Source organism: Hyla sarda, unplaced genomic scaffold (genome assembly GCF_029499605.1).
Source record: "Hyla sarda isolate aHylSar1 unplaced genomic scaffold, aHylSar1.hap1 scaffold_236, whole genome shotgun sequence".
NCBI classification, from domain to species: Eukaryota; Metazoa; Chordata; class Amphibia; order Anura; family Hylidae; genus Hyla; species Hyla sarda.
The window spans coordinates 232,076-251,943 of record NW_026609043.1 but is presented as its reverse complement, the minus strand read 5'-3'; the positions used below and the strand labels follow the sequence as shown (position 1 = coordinate 251,943).

Here is a 19,868-nt window from a genome sequence, read left to right as displayed (position 1 = left end):
TGGATTTCTGACCATTAACGATCAATCTCCCAATTACGTCCAAATATGTCACAGCTATTATAGATAACCCCCAATGCCATTTCATTACCGGAAAATGGTTCTGGCAAACTTACATAGTTCATAAAAATGTCCATGAAGTTAAACCAAGGGAAGGAAACGGGACGGGAGGATGAGGGGGAATGGATGTGATTCTATATTCCTGCATAAGCATTAATGTTCTATTGTTCTAGGAAGGCATCTAGCCCCGTAGGGAAGGCCTCTAGTTCCTGAGGTAGACTGTTCCATAAATTCACAGTTCTTATTATAAAGAAGGCATGTTGCCCCTTGAGACTAAACCTTTTCTTCTCCAGGAGGAGGGAGCGCCCCCTTGGCTTTTCTCCGGGAAGAGGAGGAGGGAGCGCCCCCTTGGCTTTTCTCCGGGAAGAGGAGGAGGGAGCGCCCCCTTGGCTTTTCTCCGGGAAGAGGAGGAGGGAGCGCCCCCTTGTCCTTTGAGGGGGGTTTAACCTGGAACAGTTTTCCCCATATTTTCTTTATGGGCCATTTATATACTTCTATACATTGATCATATCCCCCTTAAGAGTCTCTCCTCAAGATAGTTTTCTTTAAAATCGGAGCATTTTGTCTTGCTGTTGTACTATGAGGGGATAGGTTTTCACTATATTGAAGGTTTCTTTTTCACCCTTCTGATATCATTTGGATGGATGTTGGTACTTTCGTTGTTGGGGGTGGGATACACTCACTCCAGCCCCATAAGTAGAAGTCAGAAAACAGATACTTGCGGCAGAGAATCAAACTTTTTCTCTCCCCTTTACCCATAAGGAAAGCTACTTAATGAAACAGCGGCAACACGTTACACCTTGAGGATATAAAAAGGAAAAAATACTGCACCTTGGAAATGATCTATAAACCACCATTATCTACAGGATTAAATGTATATTCTAATAAGAACGTTAATATAATTTTACTATATTGCTAATCCAATAACAGGGTAACATTATACAGGAATCTGTAGGTTACAATCATCTGCAGAACTTCACAACTTCCAACATTGGCAAAAAATCTTCTCTTTCATGACTATATATACCTTTATATGGTAAGAATCGGTCCGCACCTCAGGAGGATAGAGATGTTAGAGTTAGAGATGAGAGATGTTAGAGTTAGAGATGAGAGATGTTAGAGTTAGAGATGAGAGATGTTAGAGTTAGAGATGAGAGATGTTAGAGTTAGAGATGAGAGATGTTAGAGTTAGAGATGAGAGATGTTAGAGTTAGAGATGAGAGATGTTAGAGTTAGAGATGAGAGATGTTAGAGTTAGAGATGAGAGATGTTAGAGTTAGAGATGAGAGATGTTAGAGTTAGAGATGAGAGATGTTAGAGTTAGAGATGAGAGATGTTAGAGTTAGAGATGAGAGATGTTAGAGTTAGAGATGAGAGATGTTAGAGTTAGAGATGAGAGATGTTAGAGTTAGAGATGAGAGATGTTAGAGTTAGAGATGAGAGATGTTAGAGTTAGAGATGAGAGATGTTAGAGTTAGAGATGAGAGATGTTAGAGTTAGAGATGAGAGATGTTAGAGTTAGAGATGAGAGATGTTAGAGTTAGAGATGAGAGATGTTAGAGTTAGAGATGAGAGATGTTAGAGTTAGAGATGAGAGATGTTAGAGTTAGAGATGAGAGATGTTAGAGTTAGAGATGAGAGATGTTAGAGTTAGAGATGAGAGATGTTAGAGTTAGAGATGAGAGATGTTAGAGTTAGAGATGAGAGATGTTAGAGTTAGAGATGAGAGATGTTAGAGTTAGAGATGAGAGATGTTAGAGTTAGAGATGAGAGATGTTAGAGTTAGAGATGAGAGATGTTAGAGTTAGAGATGAGAGATGTTAGAGTTAGAGATGAGAGATGTTAGAGTTAGAGATGAGAGATGTTAGAGTTAGAGATGAGAGATGTTAGAGTTAGAGATGAGAGATGTTAGAGTTAGAGATGAGAGATGTTAGAGTTAGAGATGAGAGATGTTAGAGTTAGAGATGAGAGATGTTAGAGTTAGAGATGAGAGATGTTAGAGTTAGAGGTGAGAGATGTTAGAGTTAGAGGTGAGAGATGTTAGAGTTAGAGGTGAGAGATGTTAGAGTTAGAGGTGAGAGATGTTAGAGTTAGAGGTGAGAGATGTTAGAGTTAGAGGTGAGAGATGTTAGAGTTAGAGGTGAGAGATGTTAGAGTTAGAGGTGAGAGATGTTAGAGTTAGAGGTGAGAGATGTTAGAGTTAGAGGTGAGAGATGTTAGAGTTAGAGGTGAGAGATGTTAGAGTTAGAGGTGAGAGATGTTAGAGTTAGAGGTGAGAGATGTTAGAGTTAGAGGTGAGAGATGTTAGAGTTAGAGTTAGAGGTGAGAGATGTTAGAGATGTTAGAGATGTTGGAGATGTTGGAGATGTTGGAGATGTTGGAGATGTTGGAGATGTTGGAGATGTTGGAGATGTTGGAGATGTTGGAGATGTTGGAGATGTTGGAGATGTTGGAGATGTTGGAGATGTTGGAGATGTTGGAGATGTTGGAGATGTTGGAGATGTTGGAGATGTTGGAGATGTTGGAGATGTTGGAGATGTTGGAGATGTTGGAGATGTTGGAGATGTTGGAGATGTTGGAGATGTTGGAGATGTTGGAGATGTTGGAGATGTTGGAGATGTTGGAGATGTTGGAGATGTTGGAGATGTTGGAGATGTTGGAGATGTTGGAGATGTTGGAGATGTTGGAGATGTTGGAGATGTTGGAGATGTTGGAGATGTTGGAGATGTTGGAGATGTTGGAGATGTTGGAGATGTTGGAGATGTTGGAGATGTTGGAGATGTTGGAGATAGAGGAGATAGAGGAGATAGAGGAGATAGAGGAGATAGAGGAGATAGAGGAGATAGAGGAGATAGAGGAGATAGAGGAGATAGAGATAGAGGAGATAGAGGAGATAGAGATAGAGATAGAGATAGAGATAGAGATAGAGATAGAGATAGAGATAGAGATAGAGATAGAGATAGAGATAGAGATAGAGATAGAGATAGAGATAGAGATAGAGATAGAGATAGAGATAGAGATAGAGATAGAGATAGAGATAGAGATATATCTATATATATATATATATATCTCTATCTATCTATTTATCTCGCTCTTATTGTGTACACTGCTCATCTCTACATATATATTCGTACATTGGAGGTGTCTTTGTAAACTCGTTCCTATCTGTTTACGCACATAGGGATTCATTCCTGATCTTACACCTTTACATCCTGCGGCCCGATAGGTGTGTAACTAGACCATATATAACAAGCGTATATGTTTTTATATCGGAGAACAAATAGCCTCATACACGGTCTTTTTCCCCCCTCTATACAGTAATCTTCATCTGAACCATCTAAACTATTGATAGATCACCACCAAAGCCTTTTACTGCCTTTTCTAGTACAGTGATCCCTCAACTTACAATGGCCTCAACATACAATAGTTTCAACATTCAATGGTCTTTTCTGGACCATTGTAACTTGAAACCAGACAACCTACAATTCTAGAGTCTAAATCTATAAAACATGTCAATGGCTGGAAGAACTGACCAATCAGAATGGACATTCACTGGTAAAACACCTGTATTACTGAAGTGTATGCAATGAATGTCTGATAGCGCCTCCTACAGTACAGGGTGGAATTACATGTTCTGTACTACTCTTACCTGTCCCACAGTTAGCTGCTCCTTTGGACACCAGGTGAGGGCGGCTCCATTTTTTTTTTTTCTGTCCTCTATATAGATTTACAGCTCCCAGCAGATCTTTCTTTCTTTTATATGTAGGGACTTGCGTTATCTATATTTGTTATCTACTTATTTTTCTTTAATCCTCACTTTTTCCTATTTTGGATGACATTTTGGTGGCTTCAGAACCAATAACCAGGTTTCCATAGAGTTCAGGTCTCAACATACGATGGTTTCAACATACAATGGTCGTCCTGGAACCAATTAATATTGTAACTTGAGGGACCACTGTATATGTATTATTTTTATCCTTCCTTTAATTAATAAATTATATCTATATTTTTTAAGACCCATACAGCGCTGGTATTTATTTATTAGCTCTATCAGTTCTATTGTGACCCAATAGTTCATTTATGGTTAACAGGAATCCATAAAAATACTCAGCTGCAGTACCTTGGGCATTAAAATACTGAATATACATAGGAAGTGCTGGTATTGTACAATATATAATATATATATATATATATATATATATATATATATATATATATATATATTTAAAATGTAACAGAAAAAATGGCCACTAGGTGGCTCTGTTTTGTTCCCTGCCACAAATAGTGAGTTTGGTCTCCTCCCACCCTGGCAGGAGTCCGAACTCAGGAAGTGTTTCTCTTCACCGAGCCTCACTGACAGCTGATGGCACAGGAGTGGGATGACCGGAGAGTGAGGAGTTAGTCCGGCGCAGAGAGGAACCGTCAGGCCAGGTTAAAATCAGAGGATTTATTGAATGCAACACGTTTCGCTGCACATCCGCAGCTTCATCAGGCATGACAAAGGGAAGCTGGCAACAGGTATATATACCCCCAGCAATTAACCATATATGTACCATTAAGTATTGTTATACACTAATAAATGTATATAAATACAAATGAGTAAAAAAAGACGTATATAAAACATACAGGCTGAATACAAGTAAAAAATATGTAAATTCTTTTGGAGCTCAGTAATGTAAGAACAACTAAGACCGCAACAAACTTCTGGAAAAACGCATGTGGTGTGAATATACACCACATGCGAATTATATCTATAATGTGTGCAATCCAAGGCCGACTAAAGAGGGGCATAGGAGCAACAATTAGGCAGTCTAAATAGAGACCACAAGATACAAGCAATTCAAGCAGACAGGGAGGGACAAATCTGGGAATCACAGGTAGAACTACTCCGTGAATGCAATAAACCATAGGAAAGTCCGAAACCATGCAGAAGATGAGAGCCGCGGGGGGAAAAACCGCGGCTATCAAAAACCGCAAGGTGCGGGCACTCCTCAAATGATGCCAACATAAGAATTTACAAAAATTGCAAAGAAGCATCTGCAAGGAATAAAATGGCGCAAGTGATGGAACAATAACAGACGAGAAGTGGATAAAGAATACATTATAATTCCATAGAATTAACACTCAGGCACATTTCCATAAAGTAAATAATCAATAAAAGAAACGCTCCAGGGTGAGCAGCAGAGATGGAACAAAGATCATATGAAATGTAAGTAATTTATTTTACTGTATCAATGCATTCATTAAAACCTTGAGGATGTAATGTAGGAAGTTCGTGAATCCAAAACGATTCACGATTATTTCATCTCTGTAATCTATTAGGTAAATGCACAGGGATAGATTCAAGAATAATTTCAATGATTCAGAATTTTTATCAATGAAGCTGTGGCCAACCAGTTGTTGGATAAGAGGGAGCACACATTCCTCAATATAAAAAATTATAATTTACCAATTTTTTTATTATTTACCTAAACTTCATAAATCCTTAGTTAACCCCCCCCCCCCCCCGGTAGACCCATCATTTCTGGAATTGGATCCATTACTGCTAATCTGTCTCATTATATAGATTTATTTCTCCAACCCTATGTTTTACGTTTACCGTCATACCTTAGGGATTCAGCTCAACTCATTCTAGAGTTACATGATTTACCCACCATTTTCAGTTTTTTGACCCTGGATGTGTGCTCCCTCTATTTCAACATCTCCACTGAACTGGGAGTTCCAGCTATAGGACATTTTGTCCGGGAGGACCCTCTCCTAAGCTCGTCAGGCTGAATTTTTATTACAATCTATTAAATTAATTCTTAATCCTGTTTTTGAATTTAACCACCTTATATATCGACAGAATAGGGGCTGTGCCATGGGGACTCGATTCGCCCCTAGTTACGCCAATTTGTTCATGGGGCGTTTCGAGTCCCTGATTATGGCACAGTCCCTGTATTTTAAGTTTGTTTTTTTCTTTCGTCGCTATATAGACGATCTTTTCTTTATTTGGACAGGCACCAAATATGAAGCCGAGCTCGTTGTAAATGAGCTCAACAATAATGCATGGGGTATAAAATTTACCATGCATTTTACCGAATTATCGACTCAATTTTTAGACCTTGAGATCTATAAGACAGATAATGGTAAAATGTCCACGAAAACTTTTTTCAAATCAGTCTATGTCAATAGTTTTCTGCAATTTGACAGTGCCCACTATTCCCAGCTGGCTGAGAGGTATGCCATACGGTCAGTATCTGCGAGTTTGCAGAAATTGCACACTTGATACTGATTTTATCGCCCAAGCCGATGTCCTTAAAAAACGCTTTGTTCAGAGGGGGTATCCCCGACCCCTTCTGACCAAGGCATATACTAAAGAAAAAAATAAAACACCATCTGACTTAGTTATCCCCAATCCTAAAAAAATCTGACTCTAATCAGTTAGATAATCCTTTTAGATATAATTTTGTGACCAACTATAATACTGAAGCATCCAATATTAGAAAATTATTAATAAAAAATTGGCCCATTATTCAAGATGATAATATTCTTAACCAAATAATTCCATCAACTCCAAATATTAAAGTATAGACGCTCTAAAAATCGTAATAATCTACTAGCTCCCAGTAGGTTTTCCGAATCAACACCACATAAAACTATCAAAACCTTCATGTTCCCCTTGCAATAAAAGTCGCTTTGAGTGGGTTATACAAACTGACACTTTTTCTTCCCATATCACGCAACAGACATTTAAATTAAAATGGGAATTATGACTTACCGATAATTCTGTTTTCTTGAATCATCACCACACATGAGATTGCCCCCCATTGATCCTAAAGGAACAGGAAGCACAAAGAGGTTAAAAAGCCCCTCCCCGGACAAACCCTCAGTGTTTACAAATTAACCAAGAAGCATACATATATATATCAACATACGTACAAATTTTAGGGAGGGAATAAAGGGTGCTGATGTGAGGATTCAAGAAAGCAGAATTATCGGTAAGTCATAATTCCCATTTTTCACTTCATCACATCAGCACCACACGAGACATACCAGATAAATAATGTCTAGGGAGGGACCACAGCTTGCAGCACTTTCCATCCAAAGGTCAAATCTTGAGACAAGGCTACATTCAACTTGTAGTGTTTAAAGAAGGTGTGAGGTGTAGACCAAGTTGCTGCTCTGCAGATCTGCTCTAGAGAGGCACAAGACTTTTCAGCCCAGGAGACAGACATTGCTCTTGTTGAATGAGCTTTTAGATGCTCCGGGATTTGATTTCCAGATCTTCTGTAAGTTTCAGAGATAGCTGATTTTACCCATCTAGCAATAGAGGCTTTAGAAGCCTTTTTTCCCCTTGTTAGGGCCTTGAAATTGAATGAAAAGATTTAGATCTTTCCTCCAATCCTTTGTTTGTTCTAAATAAAAGAGGATTGTTCGTCTCACGTCCAAGAAATGGAAAATCTCTTCCTTCTTATTTTTAGGAGAGTTACAGAAGGTGGGAAGGATGATGTCTTGAGATCTATGAAAGTCTGTAACTACCTTCGGTAAAAAAGCTGGATTTAATTTCAAAATGATCCTGTCTTCAAGGACCATTAAGTAATGTTCTTCAATAGAAAAGGCCTGAATTTCACTCACCCTTCTAGCAGTTGTGATGGCTGTCAAGAACACCGCTTTCCAAGTGAGAAATTTTAATGAGGAATCAGAAAGTGGTTCAAAGGGTTCTTCTGTGAGACCAGTAAGGACCAGATTTAGATCCCAAGGTGGCAATAGATTTCATATCTTGGGGTTTATTCTGGCCACAGCCCTACAGAATCTTCTGATCCATTTGTGGTCTGCAATATTGGAGTAAAAAAAACAACCTAAAGCTGATGTCTGTACTTTCAGAGTACTAGTAGATAACCCTTTGTCTAGACCGCCTTGAAGGTAATTAAGAATTTGAGGGATATTAGGATTCAAAGGATCCGGAGGACAGGAACCACACCAGGAGACAAATTTTTTTTCACTGTTTTCAGTAAATTGCCGAAGTTGTAGGTTTTTTGTTTTTCAAAAAAGAGTGTCAATAACTATGAGAGAGACCCTTTTGATTTTAAATCGGCCGCTCAAGAGCCAAGCTGTTAACTGCAGGCTCGACAGGTCCTTGAAGAACAGCGGACCCTGCTTCAGAAGATCTTCTGTTACTGGAAGAGGATAAGGATGATCTATGGCCATCTGTTGCAGAAGGGTGTACCATCCTCTCTTGGGCCACCTTGGGGCTATAAATATAACCTTGCATTTCTCCATACGAATTTTCTGCAGGGTTCTGCTGATCAAGGGGAACGGAGGAAATGCATAGACTGTTTTGAAGTCCCATCTCTGCTGAAGACACATCTATCCTGTCTGGGAGATCGCCTGGAAAAGGGGAAAAGAATTTGTCTACCTTCCGATTTTTCCGAGTGGCGAAAAGGTCTACCTCGGGTATTCCCCACTTCAAGACTAGGTCCTGGAAAATTCGAGGATTGAGTTCCCATTCTCCCGGTTTGATTTGGTGGCGACTTAAGTAATCCACCTGTATATTTTCGCTTCCTTTTAGATGTATAGCAGATATTGACAATATCTTGTCCTCTGCCCAAAGGAAGATTTTTCCTGCCAACAGCTGAAGGAGGCTGCATCTTGTTCCTCCTTGATGGTTCAGGAAGGCTACTACCGTGGCATTGTCGGAATAAATCTTCACGTGATGATTTCGCGTGAGGTGTTCCGAGGCTCTTAAAGCCTTGAGAACTGCTTTTAGTTCCCGAAAATTTGAAGAGCGAAGACTTGTTTCCTCTGACCATGTGCCCTTGAGAAAAAGATCTGAACATGTGCTCCCCAGCCTTTCTGACTGGCATCTGTTGTAATCGTTACTGAAGGAACAGGTATCCAGGATATCCCCTTCTTTAGGTTTTGAATATCCATCCACCATTTGAGGGATTTCTTGACTGACAGAGAAAACACCATCTTCTTTTCCAAAGAATTCTGAGAACGGTTCCAAACTTTGAGAATTTGTTTTTGCAGACATCTGGAGTGACTTTGGCTCCAAGGGACCGCTGGAATGAAAGAGGTCAAGGATCCCAACAGAGACATTGCTTTCCTGAAGGTAGTCCGGTTGGTATGATAAAAGGCTTTGATTTTCTGAATCAGCGCCAGGATTTTTTCGTCCGGTAGAAAGGTCATCTGTTTGCTTGAGTCCAGCCTCATCCCTAAAAAGATCTTTTGTCTTGCAGGAACAAGATTTGACTTTTGGAAAATTATGATCCAACCTAAATCCTGGAGAGAGAGGATTGTTAGATTGACATGTTGAACCAAAAGTTCTTTGGATTGAGCAACTACTAGAAGGTCGTCCAGATATGGAATGATTAGGATATCCTTCAGTCTTAAGGCAGAGCTTTGAATTGAAAGTGGAAGGTCACCTGGTTTTGAACTACAGCAAATCTCTGAAATTTTTGATGGTCCGGAAATATGTTAAAGTACGCGTCCCTTAGATCTATTGTAGCCATCCAGGCATTCTGGGATATTAAGGGAACTGCTGTTTTGAGAGTTTCCATCTTGAAGCGTTTGTATATGATATAATGGTTCAGATGTTTTAAATTTATTATGGTTCTGAAGGAACTGTTTGATTTGGGAACAAGAAAAAGGCGAGAATAGTGGCCCTGTTCTTGTTCCTCCAGGAGAACTGGAATGATTGCTCCTAGAGCTAACAGATCCCTGACCCCCTGAAACGATTGTTTAAAGTGGTGGAACTGAGATTTGTTGTGCAGAATTTCTGAGGTGGAGGGGAGACAAACTCTACTCTGAACCCGTTCTTTATGGAATTTAAAATGAACTGGTTCTTTGTTAAACTCTCCCACTGATGGTAGAATAGAGTTAGTCTCCATCCCACCAGAGACCAGTCACTGTTTTTTGTCTGGGTTGTTAGGGTTGAGCAAGAAGTCTCGTGCTTTACCTCCTTTAGCGTAGCTCCATCTGCCCGACTTCCCTTTGCCTTTATATTTCCTCTGTTTATTCTTATAGGGACGAAATTCCCCTTTGGTTTTGCAGGTTTGTCTTCAGGCATTTTCTTCTTGTTGTCTGCTGCTTGCTGTAGGATGTTATCTAACACAGATCCAAAAACAAGTTTACCTTCAAAGGGAATGGAACATAGTTTAGTTTTTGAAACAGTCCCCTTGCCAATTTTTGAGCCACAGAGCTCTTCTGGACGAGTTAGATAATGCTGCTGACTTAGCCGCCATCCTCACAGATTCCGCTGAGACATCTACCAAGAAAGCAGTAGCAAGTTTTAGCATAGACATGGAAGAAAGCAATTGATCTCTAGGAGTTTTATTTTCGATATGGCTTTCCAACTGACCTAGCCATAAATATAAAGAGCTTGCTACACTTGTAGCTGCAATGTTGGGGTTTAATAAGGCAGAGGCATCCCAATTCTTCTTCAGAATCCCCTCCATTTTCCTATCTAAGGGTTCCCTCAATTGTGAGGAATCCTCAAAGGGCAGAGTTGTCTTTTTCATAACCTTGGCCACTTGTATATACACATTTTAGAAGCTTCACTCCATAACATAGTATCTTCACTATTAAATAGGAACCTTGCTCTGAATTCTTCAGCGATCATGAGTTTTTTATCAGGGTCCTTCCACTCTTCTAAGATCAGGCTTTTAAGGTTCTCATGAATAGTGAATGTATTCTGTTTTTTGGGTTTTAATCCCGCAAACATTTCATCATGTATAGAGAGAGTAACCTGAGGATCTTCTATATTCATAGTACTTTTTACTGCATATAAAAGGGTATCAGTATCTTCTGCAGAAAAATAATATCTTTTATCTTCTAATTTTTTGGAAGTAGAAGGAAAATCTTCCTCTGAGTCTTAATTAGAAGAAGGAATATCTGCTTCAGAATCTTAGTCCACCAGAACAGATGGCTTGGATTTTTTTTAGCAGGAGGAGGATCATGGTGAGATGGCGTAGGCAGAGAAGCTGCCACAGAGGCCTGGACCTGTTTAATTAATTATCTTAATTCGTCCATAAAGGACGGAGTCGCCTGCTGAACAATCCTGGCCGTACAGGAATTTCATAGAGTTTTCATATGGCCTTCAGGTAACCTTTCATTACATATGGCACATTTCTTATGCTTGGCCTTAGAGGTTTGGCCTAAGAGGAGAGAAGGGAACCCATCAATAAACAGAAAGGAAAAACCCCCTTTAAATAAGTAAGTGAAACCCCAAAGGGCCAGATACTTACTTGTTTAGCAGGAGAATTCCCCAGCTCCACAGTCTCAGAGCGGTTAGAAGCAGCTTCCATACTGACAAGAAGATAAAGAAAGGAGGTCTTACCTTAAATAGCCCAGCTGTGTTTCAAATTTGGCGCCATTCTGTGCCCGGCGTATAAATCCACCTCCCCGGCGAGTTTCATTCATTTCTATGGGGGAGGCGGGACTTCCTGTCCTCCGCTATCCAAGCACCTCAAGCGCGTAATGTGACATTACACGCCGGCGCCCGAACAGCCTCGGACCCTGAAGAAAGACCAGGGGAAACACACACGTGCGCCCGCGGTCTCGCCTGGATACTCCCCTCTGCATAAACTCACCGAGCGCCGCGGTGGGGAACTTGGGGGTCCAGGAGGCCGGCCTAAAACAGACCCGCGACCCGGAGCGGTATGGAGAGGGGGAGACCCAGCGGACGCCGACCTCAACCGCCTGGATAGGCCCAGCTTGATCCCGACACCAGCCCCAGGACCAAGAGGTAAAACCTCCATGCTTCCCAAAGGAACAGGAAACACTGAGGGTTTGTCCGGGGAGGGGCTTTTTAACCTTTTTGTGCTTCCTGTTCCTTTAGGATCAATGGGGGGGCAATCTCATGTGTGGTGCTGATGTGATGATGAAGTGAAAAAGACAATAAATTGTGATACTTCATTTGCCATTTATCTTATTTCATGTGCCTGCGGCCTTCAATATGTCGGCCGCACAATACAGACTATACGCTCCAGTATGAACAAGCACAGATGGAACATAAAACATGATTTTATGTTACATAGTTTGTCACGACATTTCATTTCTTATCACAAAAATACTGAATCATTGAAATTAATTATTCTTGAATCTATCCCTATGCATTTACCTAATAGATTACAGAGATTAAATAATAGTGAATCCTTTTGGATTCACAAACTTCATACATTACATCTAGAGATGAGCGAACTTACAGTAAATTCGATTCGTCACGAACTTCTCGGCTTGGCAGTTGATGACTTATCCTGCGTAAATTAGTTCAGCCTTCAGGTGCTCCCGTGGGCTGGAAAAGGTGGATACATTCCTAGTAAAGAGTCTCCTAGGACTGTATCCACCTTTTCCAGCCCACGGGAGCACCTGAAAGCTGAACTAATTTATGCAGGAAAAGCCATCAACTGCTGAGCCGAGAAGTTAGTGACGAATCGAATTTACTGTAAGTTCGCTCATCTCTAATTACATTCTCAAGGTTTTAATGAATGCATTGATAAAGTAAAATAAATTACTTACATTTCATATGATCTTTGTTCCATCTCTGCTGCTCACCCTGGAGCGTTTCTTTTATTGATTATTTACTTTATGGAAATGTGCCTGAGTGTTAATTCTATGGTATTATAATGTATTCTTTATCCACTTCTCGTCTGTTATTGTTCCATCACTTGCGCCGTTTTATTCCTTGCAGATGCTTCTTTGCAATTTTTGAAAATTCTTATGTTGGCATCATTTGAGGAGTGCCCGCACCTTGCGGTTTTTGATAGCCGCGGTTTTTCCCCCCGCGGCTCTCATCTTCTGCATGGTTTCGGACTTTCCTATGGTTTATTGCATTCACGGAGTAGTTCTACCTGTGATTCCCAGATTTGTCCCTCCCTGTCTGCTTGAATTGCTTGTATCTTGTGGTCTCTATTTAGACTGCCTAATTGTTGCTCCTATGCCCCTCTTTAGTCGGCCTTGGATTGCACACATTATAGATATAATTCGCATGTGGTGTATATTCACACCACATGCGTTTTTCCAGAAGTTTGTTGCGGTCTTAGTTGTTCTTACATTACTGAGCTCCAAAAGAATTTACATATATTTTTTACTTGTATTCAGCCTGTATGTTTTATATACGTCTTTTTTTACTCATTTGTATTTATATACATTTATTAGTGTATAACAATACTTAATGGTACATATATGGTTAATTGCTGGGGGTATATATACCTGTTGCCAGCTTCCCTTTGTCATGCCTGATGAAGCTGCGGATGTGCAGCAAAACGCGTTGCATTCAATAAATCCTCTGATTTTAACCTGGCCTGACGGTTCCTCTCTGCGCCGGACTAACTATTCAATCTCCGGTCATCCCACTCCTGTTCCATTATCTACCGTGGAGGGCTTTAGTGAACCTTATCATCCATATCACGCTAGACCTTGTTGTGTGTGGGCGCACAACCACCTTTGGTAAGCGGCTTGGGAATATCCTCCCCCACATACAAGATCTGCTGATCCCGCACATGGAGCGCCTTCTCTCCTTTCTCTAGATTGACAGCTGATGGCGGAAGAGGTCCCCCAGCAGGCTTCAGTGATCTCATGCCTGCTGGGAAACGCCCACTTTCTCCTGCTGGGAGATTGCACTATGTGAACAAGAATTTAAAAAAAAAAAGGGTATGGTACATAGCCTTTTAAGGTGTTTTTTTTTTTTTTTTTTTTAAGGTGTGGGAGGAGTGTTAGGAGTACGCAGGGAACATAGCCTGAGTTAGTTTAGAAAAGTTTATTTGGTGACATACTTTTTGAAAGTCCCTGTGTGTATAAAAGCATTGGAGATATGGGGGGGGGCTAGACTGTCGGCTGTCACAAGAGGCAGTGGGCTAAGTGAGGCAGAAGACCGGGAGAGGTTAGACACCTGTTCACACAGTCACACCCCATAATGTCACCTTATCCATAGCAGCTTCACGCTGAGTCCGCGTCATGTTGGAGTGAACACAAACAGCCTTGAGCTTTGAGGGAAGACCCGAGACCTGTGTAAAGGAGAAGAGATCAGGGGTAAGACATAACACCAGGGGGCGCTACATAAATAACATAAGAGCAACAGGTACCCTCCTGCTGCACTTCACTCAATGTGTCATCCCATTCATCTACCAGTCATAGTAGTTCTTGGCCCCCCAAATCAGCCCCTCATGGCAATTTTGTAATCCTTCATGTCCCACATAGAGCGCCCTCTCAGATTGTTAACCTGCCCTAATAATGAGACTGTCCAGTCACAAGCTCAATGGTCGGTCCCTATCTGCAGGGGGCGGCATCTCATATCTTTATGCTGTGACATGGAACCTACAGGGAGTCTACAAAAGTCAGACACACCTCCTAACTCATCATTGGTTGAGGCTGCTCCTCTGCCCCTCACCCTGCAGCTCTGACTCCTCTGATTGGCTGCTTTGTATAAGAGACAAGTCCTAAGAGATACAGATTATTAGCCCAGAGATTCCCTGTAACGTAAATGAGCCGTAAGGGGGAGCCCCTTGAGCTAGGGTCACATGATGAAACCACATTACCTGATCATCCATGAGAGAGACCAGCGGAGATATAACCAGCGCAATACACGAAGACCTCATAGCGTACATGTAAGCCGGAAGCTGATAACACAGAGACTTCCCCATCCCAGTTGAGAGGATAACCAGCGAGGAAAGGCCTGAAACATAGAGAGGGGGTCAGTGACTACAGAGGATTGAGGTCATCTATGACCAGAACCAACCTCTTCATCTAATGGAGGACACAGGAGAGAGAGGTCTGTGACTATAGAGAACTGAGGACATCCATGACCAGAGCCGACCTCTTCATCTAATGGAGGACACAGGAGAGAGAGGTCTGTGACTATATAGAGAACTGAGGACATCTATGACCAGAACCAACCTCTTCATCTAATGGAGGACACAGGAGAGAGAGATCTGTGACTATATAGAGAGAACTGAGGACATCTATGACCAGAGCCGACCTCTTCATCTAATGGACACAGGAGAGAGAGATCTGTGACTATAGAGAACTGAGGACATCTATGACCAGAGCCGACCTCTTCATCTAATGGAGGACACAGGAGAGAGAGATCTGTGACTATATAGAGAGAACTGAGGACATCTATGACCAGAACCAACCTCTTCATCTAATGGAGGACACAGGAGAGAGAGATCTGTGACTATATAGAGAGAACTGAGGACATCTATGACCAGAGCCGACCTCTTCATCTAATGGACACAGGAGAGAGAGATCTGTGACTATAGAGAACTGAGGACATCTATGACCAGAGCCGACCTCTTCATCTAATGGAGGACACAGGAGAGAGAGATCTGTGACTATAGAGAACTGAGGACATCTATGACCAGAGCCGACCTCTTCATCTAATGGAGGACACAGGAGAGAGGTCTGTGACTAGAGAGAACTGAGGACATCCATGACCAGAGCCGACCTCTTCATCTAATGGAGGACACAGGAGAGAGAGATCTGTGACTATATAGAGAGAACAGAGGACATCTATGACCAGAACCAACCTCTTCATATAATGGAGGACACAGGAGAGAGAGATCTGTGACTATATAGAGAGAACTGAGGACATCTATGACCAGAGCCGACCTCTTCATCTAATGGACACAGGAGAGAGAGATCTGTGACTATAGAGAACTGAGGACATCCATGACCAGAGCCGACCTCTTCATCTAATGGAGGACACAGGAGAGAGAGGTCTGTGACTATATAGAGAACTGAGGACATCCATGACCAGAGCCGACCTCTTCATCTAATGGAGGACACAGGAGAGAGAGGTCTGTGACTATATAGAGAGAACTGAGGACATCTATGACCAGAGCCGACCTCTTCATCTAATGGACACAGGAGAGAGAGGTCTATGACTATATAGAGAGAACTGAGGACATCCATGACCAGAGCCGACCTCTTCATCTGATGATAAAAAGGAGGAGATCTCACACAGGGAGACAAATGATTTAAGACATTTTACCAGACAAGATCCTCATGACGGCCTCCTCCTGCCCTGGACGAAACGTCTTATATCCCAGCTCATGGAGGCATTCGTACACCTCAGACGGGGTCTCTGCATTACAGATAGTACAACATTAGACACCTGACATGCAGACATAGGGGGAGATTTATCAAAGGATTTAGACTGGTTTTTCTTGTCTAAATTTGTCGCACAGAAAGTCGCAGTCTAAATCTGTGCGACTTTTCTGCGACTTTTGCTCTGGAGGATTTTTAGAACATGATGCATGCAAGTCTATTTTAGACTGAAATGCATTGAAAAATGCATTGGTGCTGAATTTATCAAAAGCGACTTTTCAGCGACAAGTCGCATAGGCTGAAAGTACGCCGAAATGTCAGACCATGTTGGAGCAGGTTTAAATATAGACTAAAGCATAGATCATGCAGTCTGTGCACAGAATTTATCAAGAGCCGTGCGCCATTTCATAAATTAGGTGCACAATAGACCAGACTAACCCTCTGTAGTTTGGTCTATATTGATGCGGGACATAGACAACTTTGATAAATATCCCCCATAGAATGGAGAGGTCAATCTATTGGTTTCCCACTTCTTAATGCGACAATCTTACCTCGAACTCGCCCAGACTCTGTCAGCTCATACAGAGGTTGCATTGCAGGGGGAGGGGGAGCTGGCTCATACATTGGCTTCACAATACCCGTGGCCACCACAGGTTCTGAGCTTGGCTGTTGTGGATCATTTCTAAGCTCTAAAACCAACAGTAATGGAAGAAAACATGAGAGACAATGCACATGAGAGCCCCATGATGGGGGCAATACTGTCCCCAGTACAAAAGCCTCTGATCTGCAGTACTTACCACAGGTCGGGATTAGTTGGGTGTTCGTCATCCGAGCCACCTCCTCAAGCGTTGGCAGCACAAGCTCCTCCTCGTCTGGTATGACGTCTGACTGAAGGGGCACAGTGATCCCTGAATGAAAGAGTCAGAAGGGCTAAAATCTGATAATTGAAGGGTGAGCATCACAGAAACCATAAGGGGAATCTCTACCCCACACCCCCCTGGACTCCACACAACCACCTATGGCTTCCTACCTTTCCCAGGACACTGCGAGGCCCAATGTCCAGGCTGGTTACAACGGAAGCAAATGTCCTCACTGCGGTTAAAGTGACTCCCACCTCCTCCAAACTGCTCACCCTTCTTCTGCCACTTCTGCTTCCACATCTGAAAGACAAATGTAACATTAGAGAGGAGGATGGCATGAGGGATGGGACACATGGTACATGGAGGACACCAGAGACCGCCATCTTACCTGTTTTCTCAGTCTATTCCCATTCAGTGCAAACCCTTTCACATAAGACTTCTTCTTCAGGTTGATCCGGACAAAGTTGCCGGTCCGTTTTTGGGAAGCCCTGTTGGGACAGTGTGATTGTGCAGGTCATAACAGGAGAGAAGAGATAGGATATAGCCGGTGTGTGAACTGTACCTGACAATCTTTGCACTGGCAACAGTGACTCTCTGCACCGAAGCTTCTTCATCAATAACCTCACCCAGAAGGTTCTCCGTGCCCTGGGCAGGTTCAGTCGGGGGCATTTCTTCTGGGTCTTCTCCACCAGTCTTGGCCTTCTTTGAGGGTCTGCTCTTCTGTTTGGTGCACTTCTGGGTGCTGCCCTTCTGCTCCTCAGATTCAGAGTCGGTAGGATTGTCTCTCTGCCTCTTTGCTCTACGCTGACCCTTGCCTCGGGCCGTCTTGCCAGTGACTTCATTCTTGCCATTTTCAGTAGATTTCCAACCAATGTCCTGTTCTCCGCAGAGGGACCCTTCAGACGGCTGTTTAGGCTTTGCCCTGGATTTCACCTCATACTGAGCGGAGCTCCTCGTAGCCTGCTTCTCAGCGTCATGGCTCCTCTCTTGCACAGTCTTTCCAGGTGAATCTGACAGCATTGCCACCATGTTACTTCTGGTACCCGCTGCAGCCGTGTGCAGATCTGTCAGGGTAGGTAAGCTTGCTCCCCCTTTTGCTGCTTCCTTAGATTCTACTTTGGAGTTTGTGTCCAGATCCTCACATTCCTCTGGAGATTTTCTCTTTGCTGTCTGCTCAAATGGTACCAGAGCCTTCACTTCCAGCTGTGAGTAATCTGAGGGTCTTGGACCTGATGGTGACCTGGACTCCACATGAGGGTCAACCTTTTGGTAGTTTCTTTCTCCACTGCCAATAAATCGCAGTTTTTCACTGCCCAGTGTCTGCTCGCACCTCTCCAGCCAGGCCAGATTCAGTGATGTCAGACGCTGGCCAACTTTGGCTTGCAGCTGGTGAAGTTTCCTCCTGGGGTTGTCTTGTGAGGAGGGGGTTAACATAGCCTTGTGGGGTTGGATTTCTAAACTGATATTCTGGAATTTGTCTGTAGGTTCAGGAGAGATGTTTGGAGGGACATCCATATCCAGGGAGCCAGCTGGAGATGAAATCAACTTTGTTTTTTTTGCTGTGGACAACCTGAGGGGAGTTCTGGACTTCAACGATACTGGGCGATCCTACAACAACGACATCACATAAGAGGAAGCGGAGAACACGCAGGAACTAAAGCATCAGCACTATGCGAGGAATGGAGTACACAGCTCTGTCTTGGAGGCACAGGAGGGACCATCCTCCTCTACCGGGGAGGTACAGGTGGGCCCGTCATCTATTGATGCTGTCACTGACAGATCTGATTATGTGATGCGGTCACTGACGGATCTGATTATCTACTGGAGTGTAAGAGGGGGAATAGACTGAGGGGTCATGGATGGTTGGGGGGCAGGAGGGTGCATCCTCATCTGCTGGGGTGTACAGGGGGGAGCACAATAGGCTGAGGGGTCATGGATGGTTGGGTACAGGAGGGAGAGTCCTCATCTGCTGGGGTGTACGGTGGGGGAATAGGCTAAAGGGTCATGGATGGTGGGGTACAGGAGGGAGAGTCCTCATCTGCTGGGGTGTACGGTGGAAGAATAGGCTAAGGGGTCATGGATGGTGGGGTACAGGAGGGAGAGTCCTCATCTGCTGGGGTGTACAGGGGGGAGCACAATAGGCTGAGGGGTCATGGATGGTTGGGTACAGGAGGGAGAGTCCTCATCTGCTGGGGTGTACAGGGGGGAGCACAATAGGCTGAGGGGTCATGGATGGTTGGGTACAGGAGGGAGAGTCCTCATCTGCTGGGGTGTACGGTGGGGGAATAGGCTGAGGGGTCATGGATGGTGGGGTACAGGAGGGAGAGTCCTCATCTGCTGGGGTGTACGGTGGGGGAATAGGCTGAGGGGTCATGGATGGTTGGGTACAGGAGGGAGAGTCCTCATCTGCTGGGGTGTACAGGGGGGAGCACAATAGGCTGAGGGGTCATGGATGGTTGGGTACAGGAGGGAGAGTCCTCATCTGCTGGGGTGTACGGTGGGGGAATAGGCTGAGGGGTCATGGATGGTTACAGGAGAGTCCTCATCTACTGGGGTGTACAGGGGGGCACAGGCAGAGGGGTCATGCAGGTGTGTGTCACTATTACATATGCCAGCTCTATACAGAGTATATAAAAGGTTTTTACTTTCAAGGTTCCTCCCAAATTTGTTTTCAGCTTCATTCCAAAGTACTGAGCAGACGCCTTCAGGGAGTCACGTTCAACCGAAGTCAACTTCGGAGTCACGCTGCCGCGGTTAAGATGGCCGCCCCATGAGTCTGCACTCTGAAAAAAAAAACAAGGCAAGACATAAGATTTGGGAGCTCTCAAGCTGAGGGTCCCATATCTGGGTAGGTAATGAGCCGGGCAGTGAATCTACTGACCCCCCCTCCCCCCCCCCCCCATGTGACGGACCACCCTATAA

General features: G+C 43.3%; 1 protein-coding gene across 11 annotated transcripts in view; it reads right to left on the bottom strand.

The window, feature by feature from the left end:
• RECQL4 (RecQ like helicase 4) overlaps positions 1-19,868 on the bottom strand; it is a 105,871-nt gene that overhangs the window by 64,227 nt on the left and 21,776 nt on the right. For all 11 annotated transcript variants that reach the window (XM_056553095.1, XM_056553097.1, XM_056553099.1 and 8 more), the window contains 9 exons: positions 19,592-19,729; positions 17,509-18,554; positions 17,335-17,434; positions 17,117-17,246; positions 16,884-16,994; positions 16,638-16,775; positions 16,031-16,123; positions 14,577-14,713; positions 13,962-14,045 (listed from right to left, as the gene is read on the bottom strand). In XM_056553095.1, coding sequence (XP_056409070.1) covers positions 13,962-14,045; positions 14,577-14,713; positions 16,031-16,123; positions 16,638-16,775; positions 16,884-16,994; positions 17,117-17,246; positions 17,335-17,434; positions 17,509-18,554; positions 19,592-19,729 — 1,977 coding nt within the window. The remainder of the gene's footprint in view (positions 1-13,961; positions 14,046-14,576; positions 14,714-16,030; positions 16,124-16,637; positions 16,776-16,883; positions 16,995-17,116; positions 17,247-17,334; positions 17,435-17,508; positions 18,555-19,591; positions 19,730-19,868) is intronic.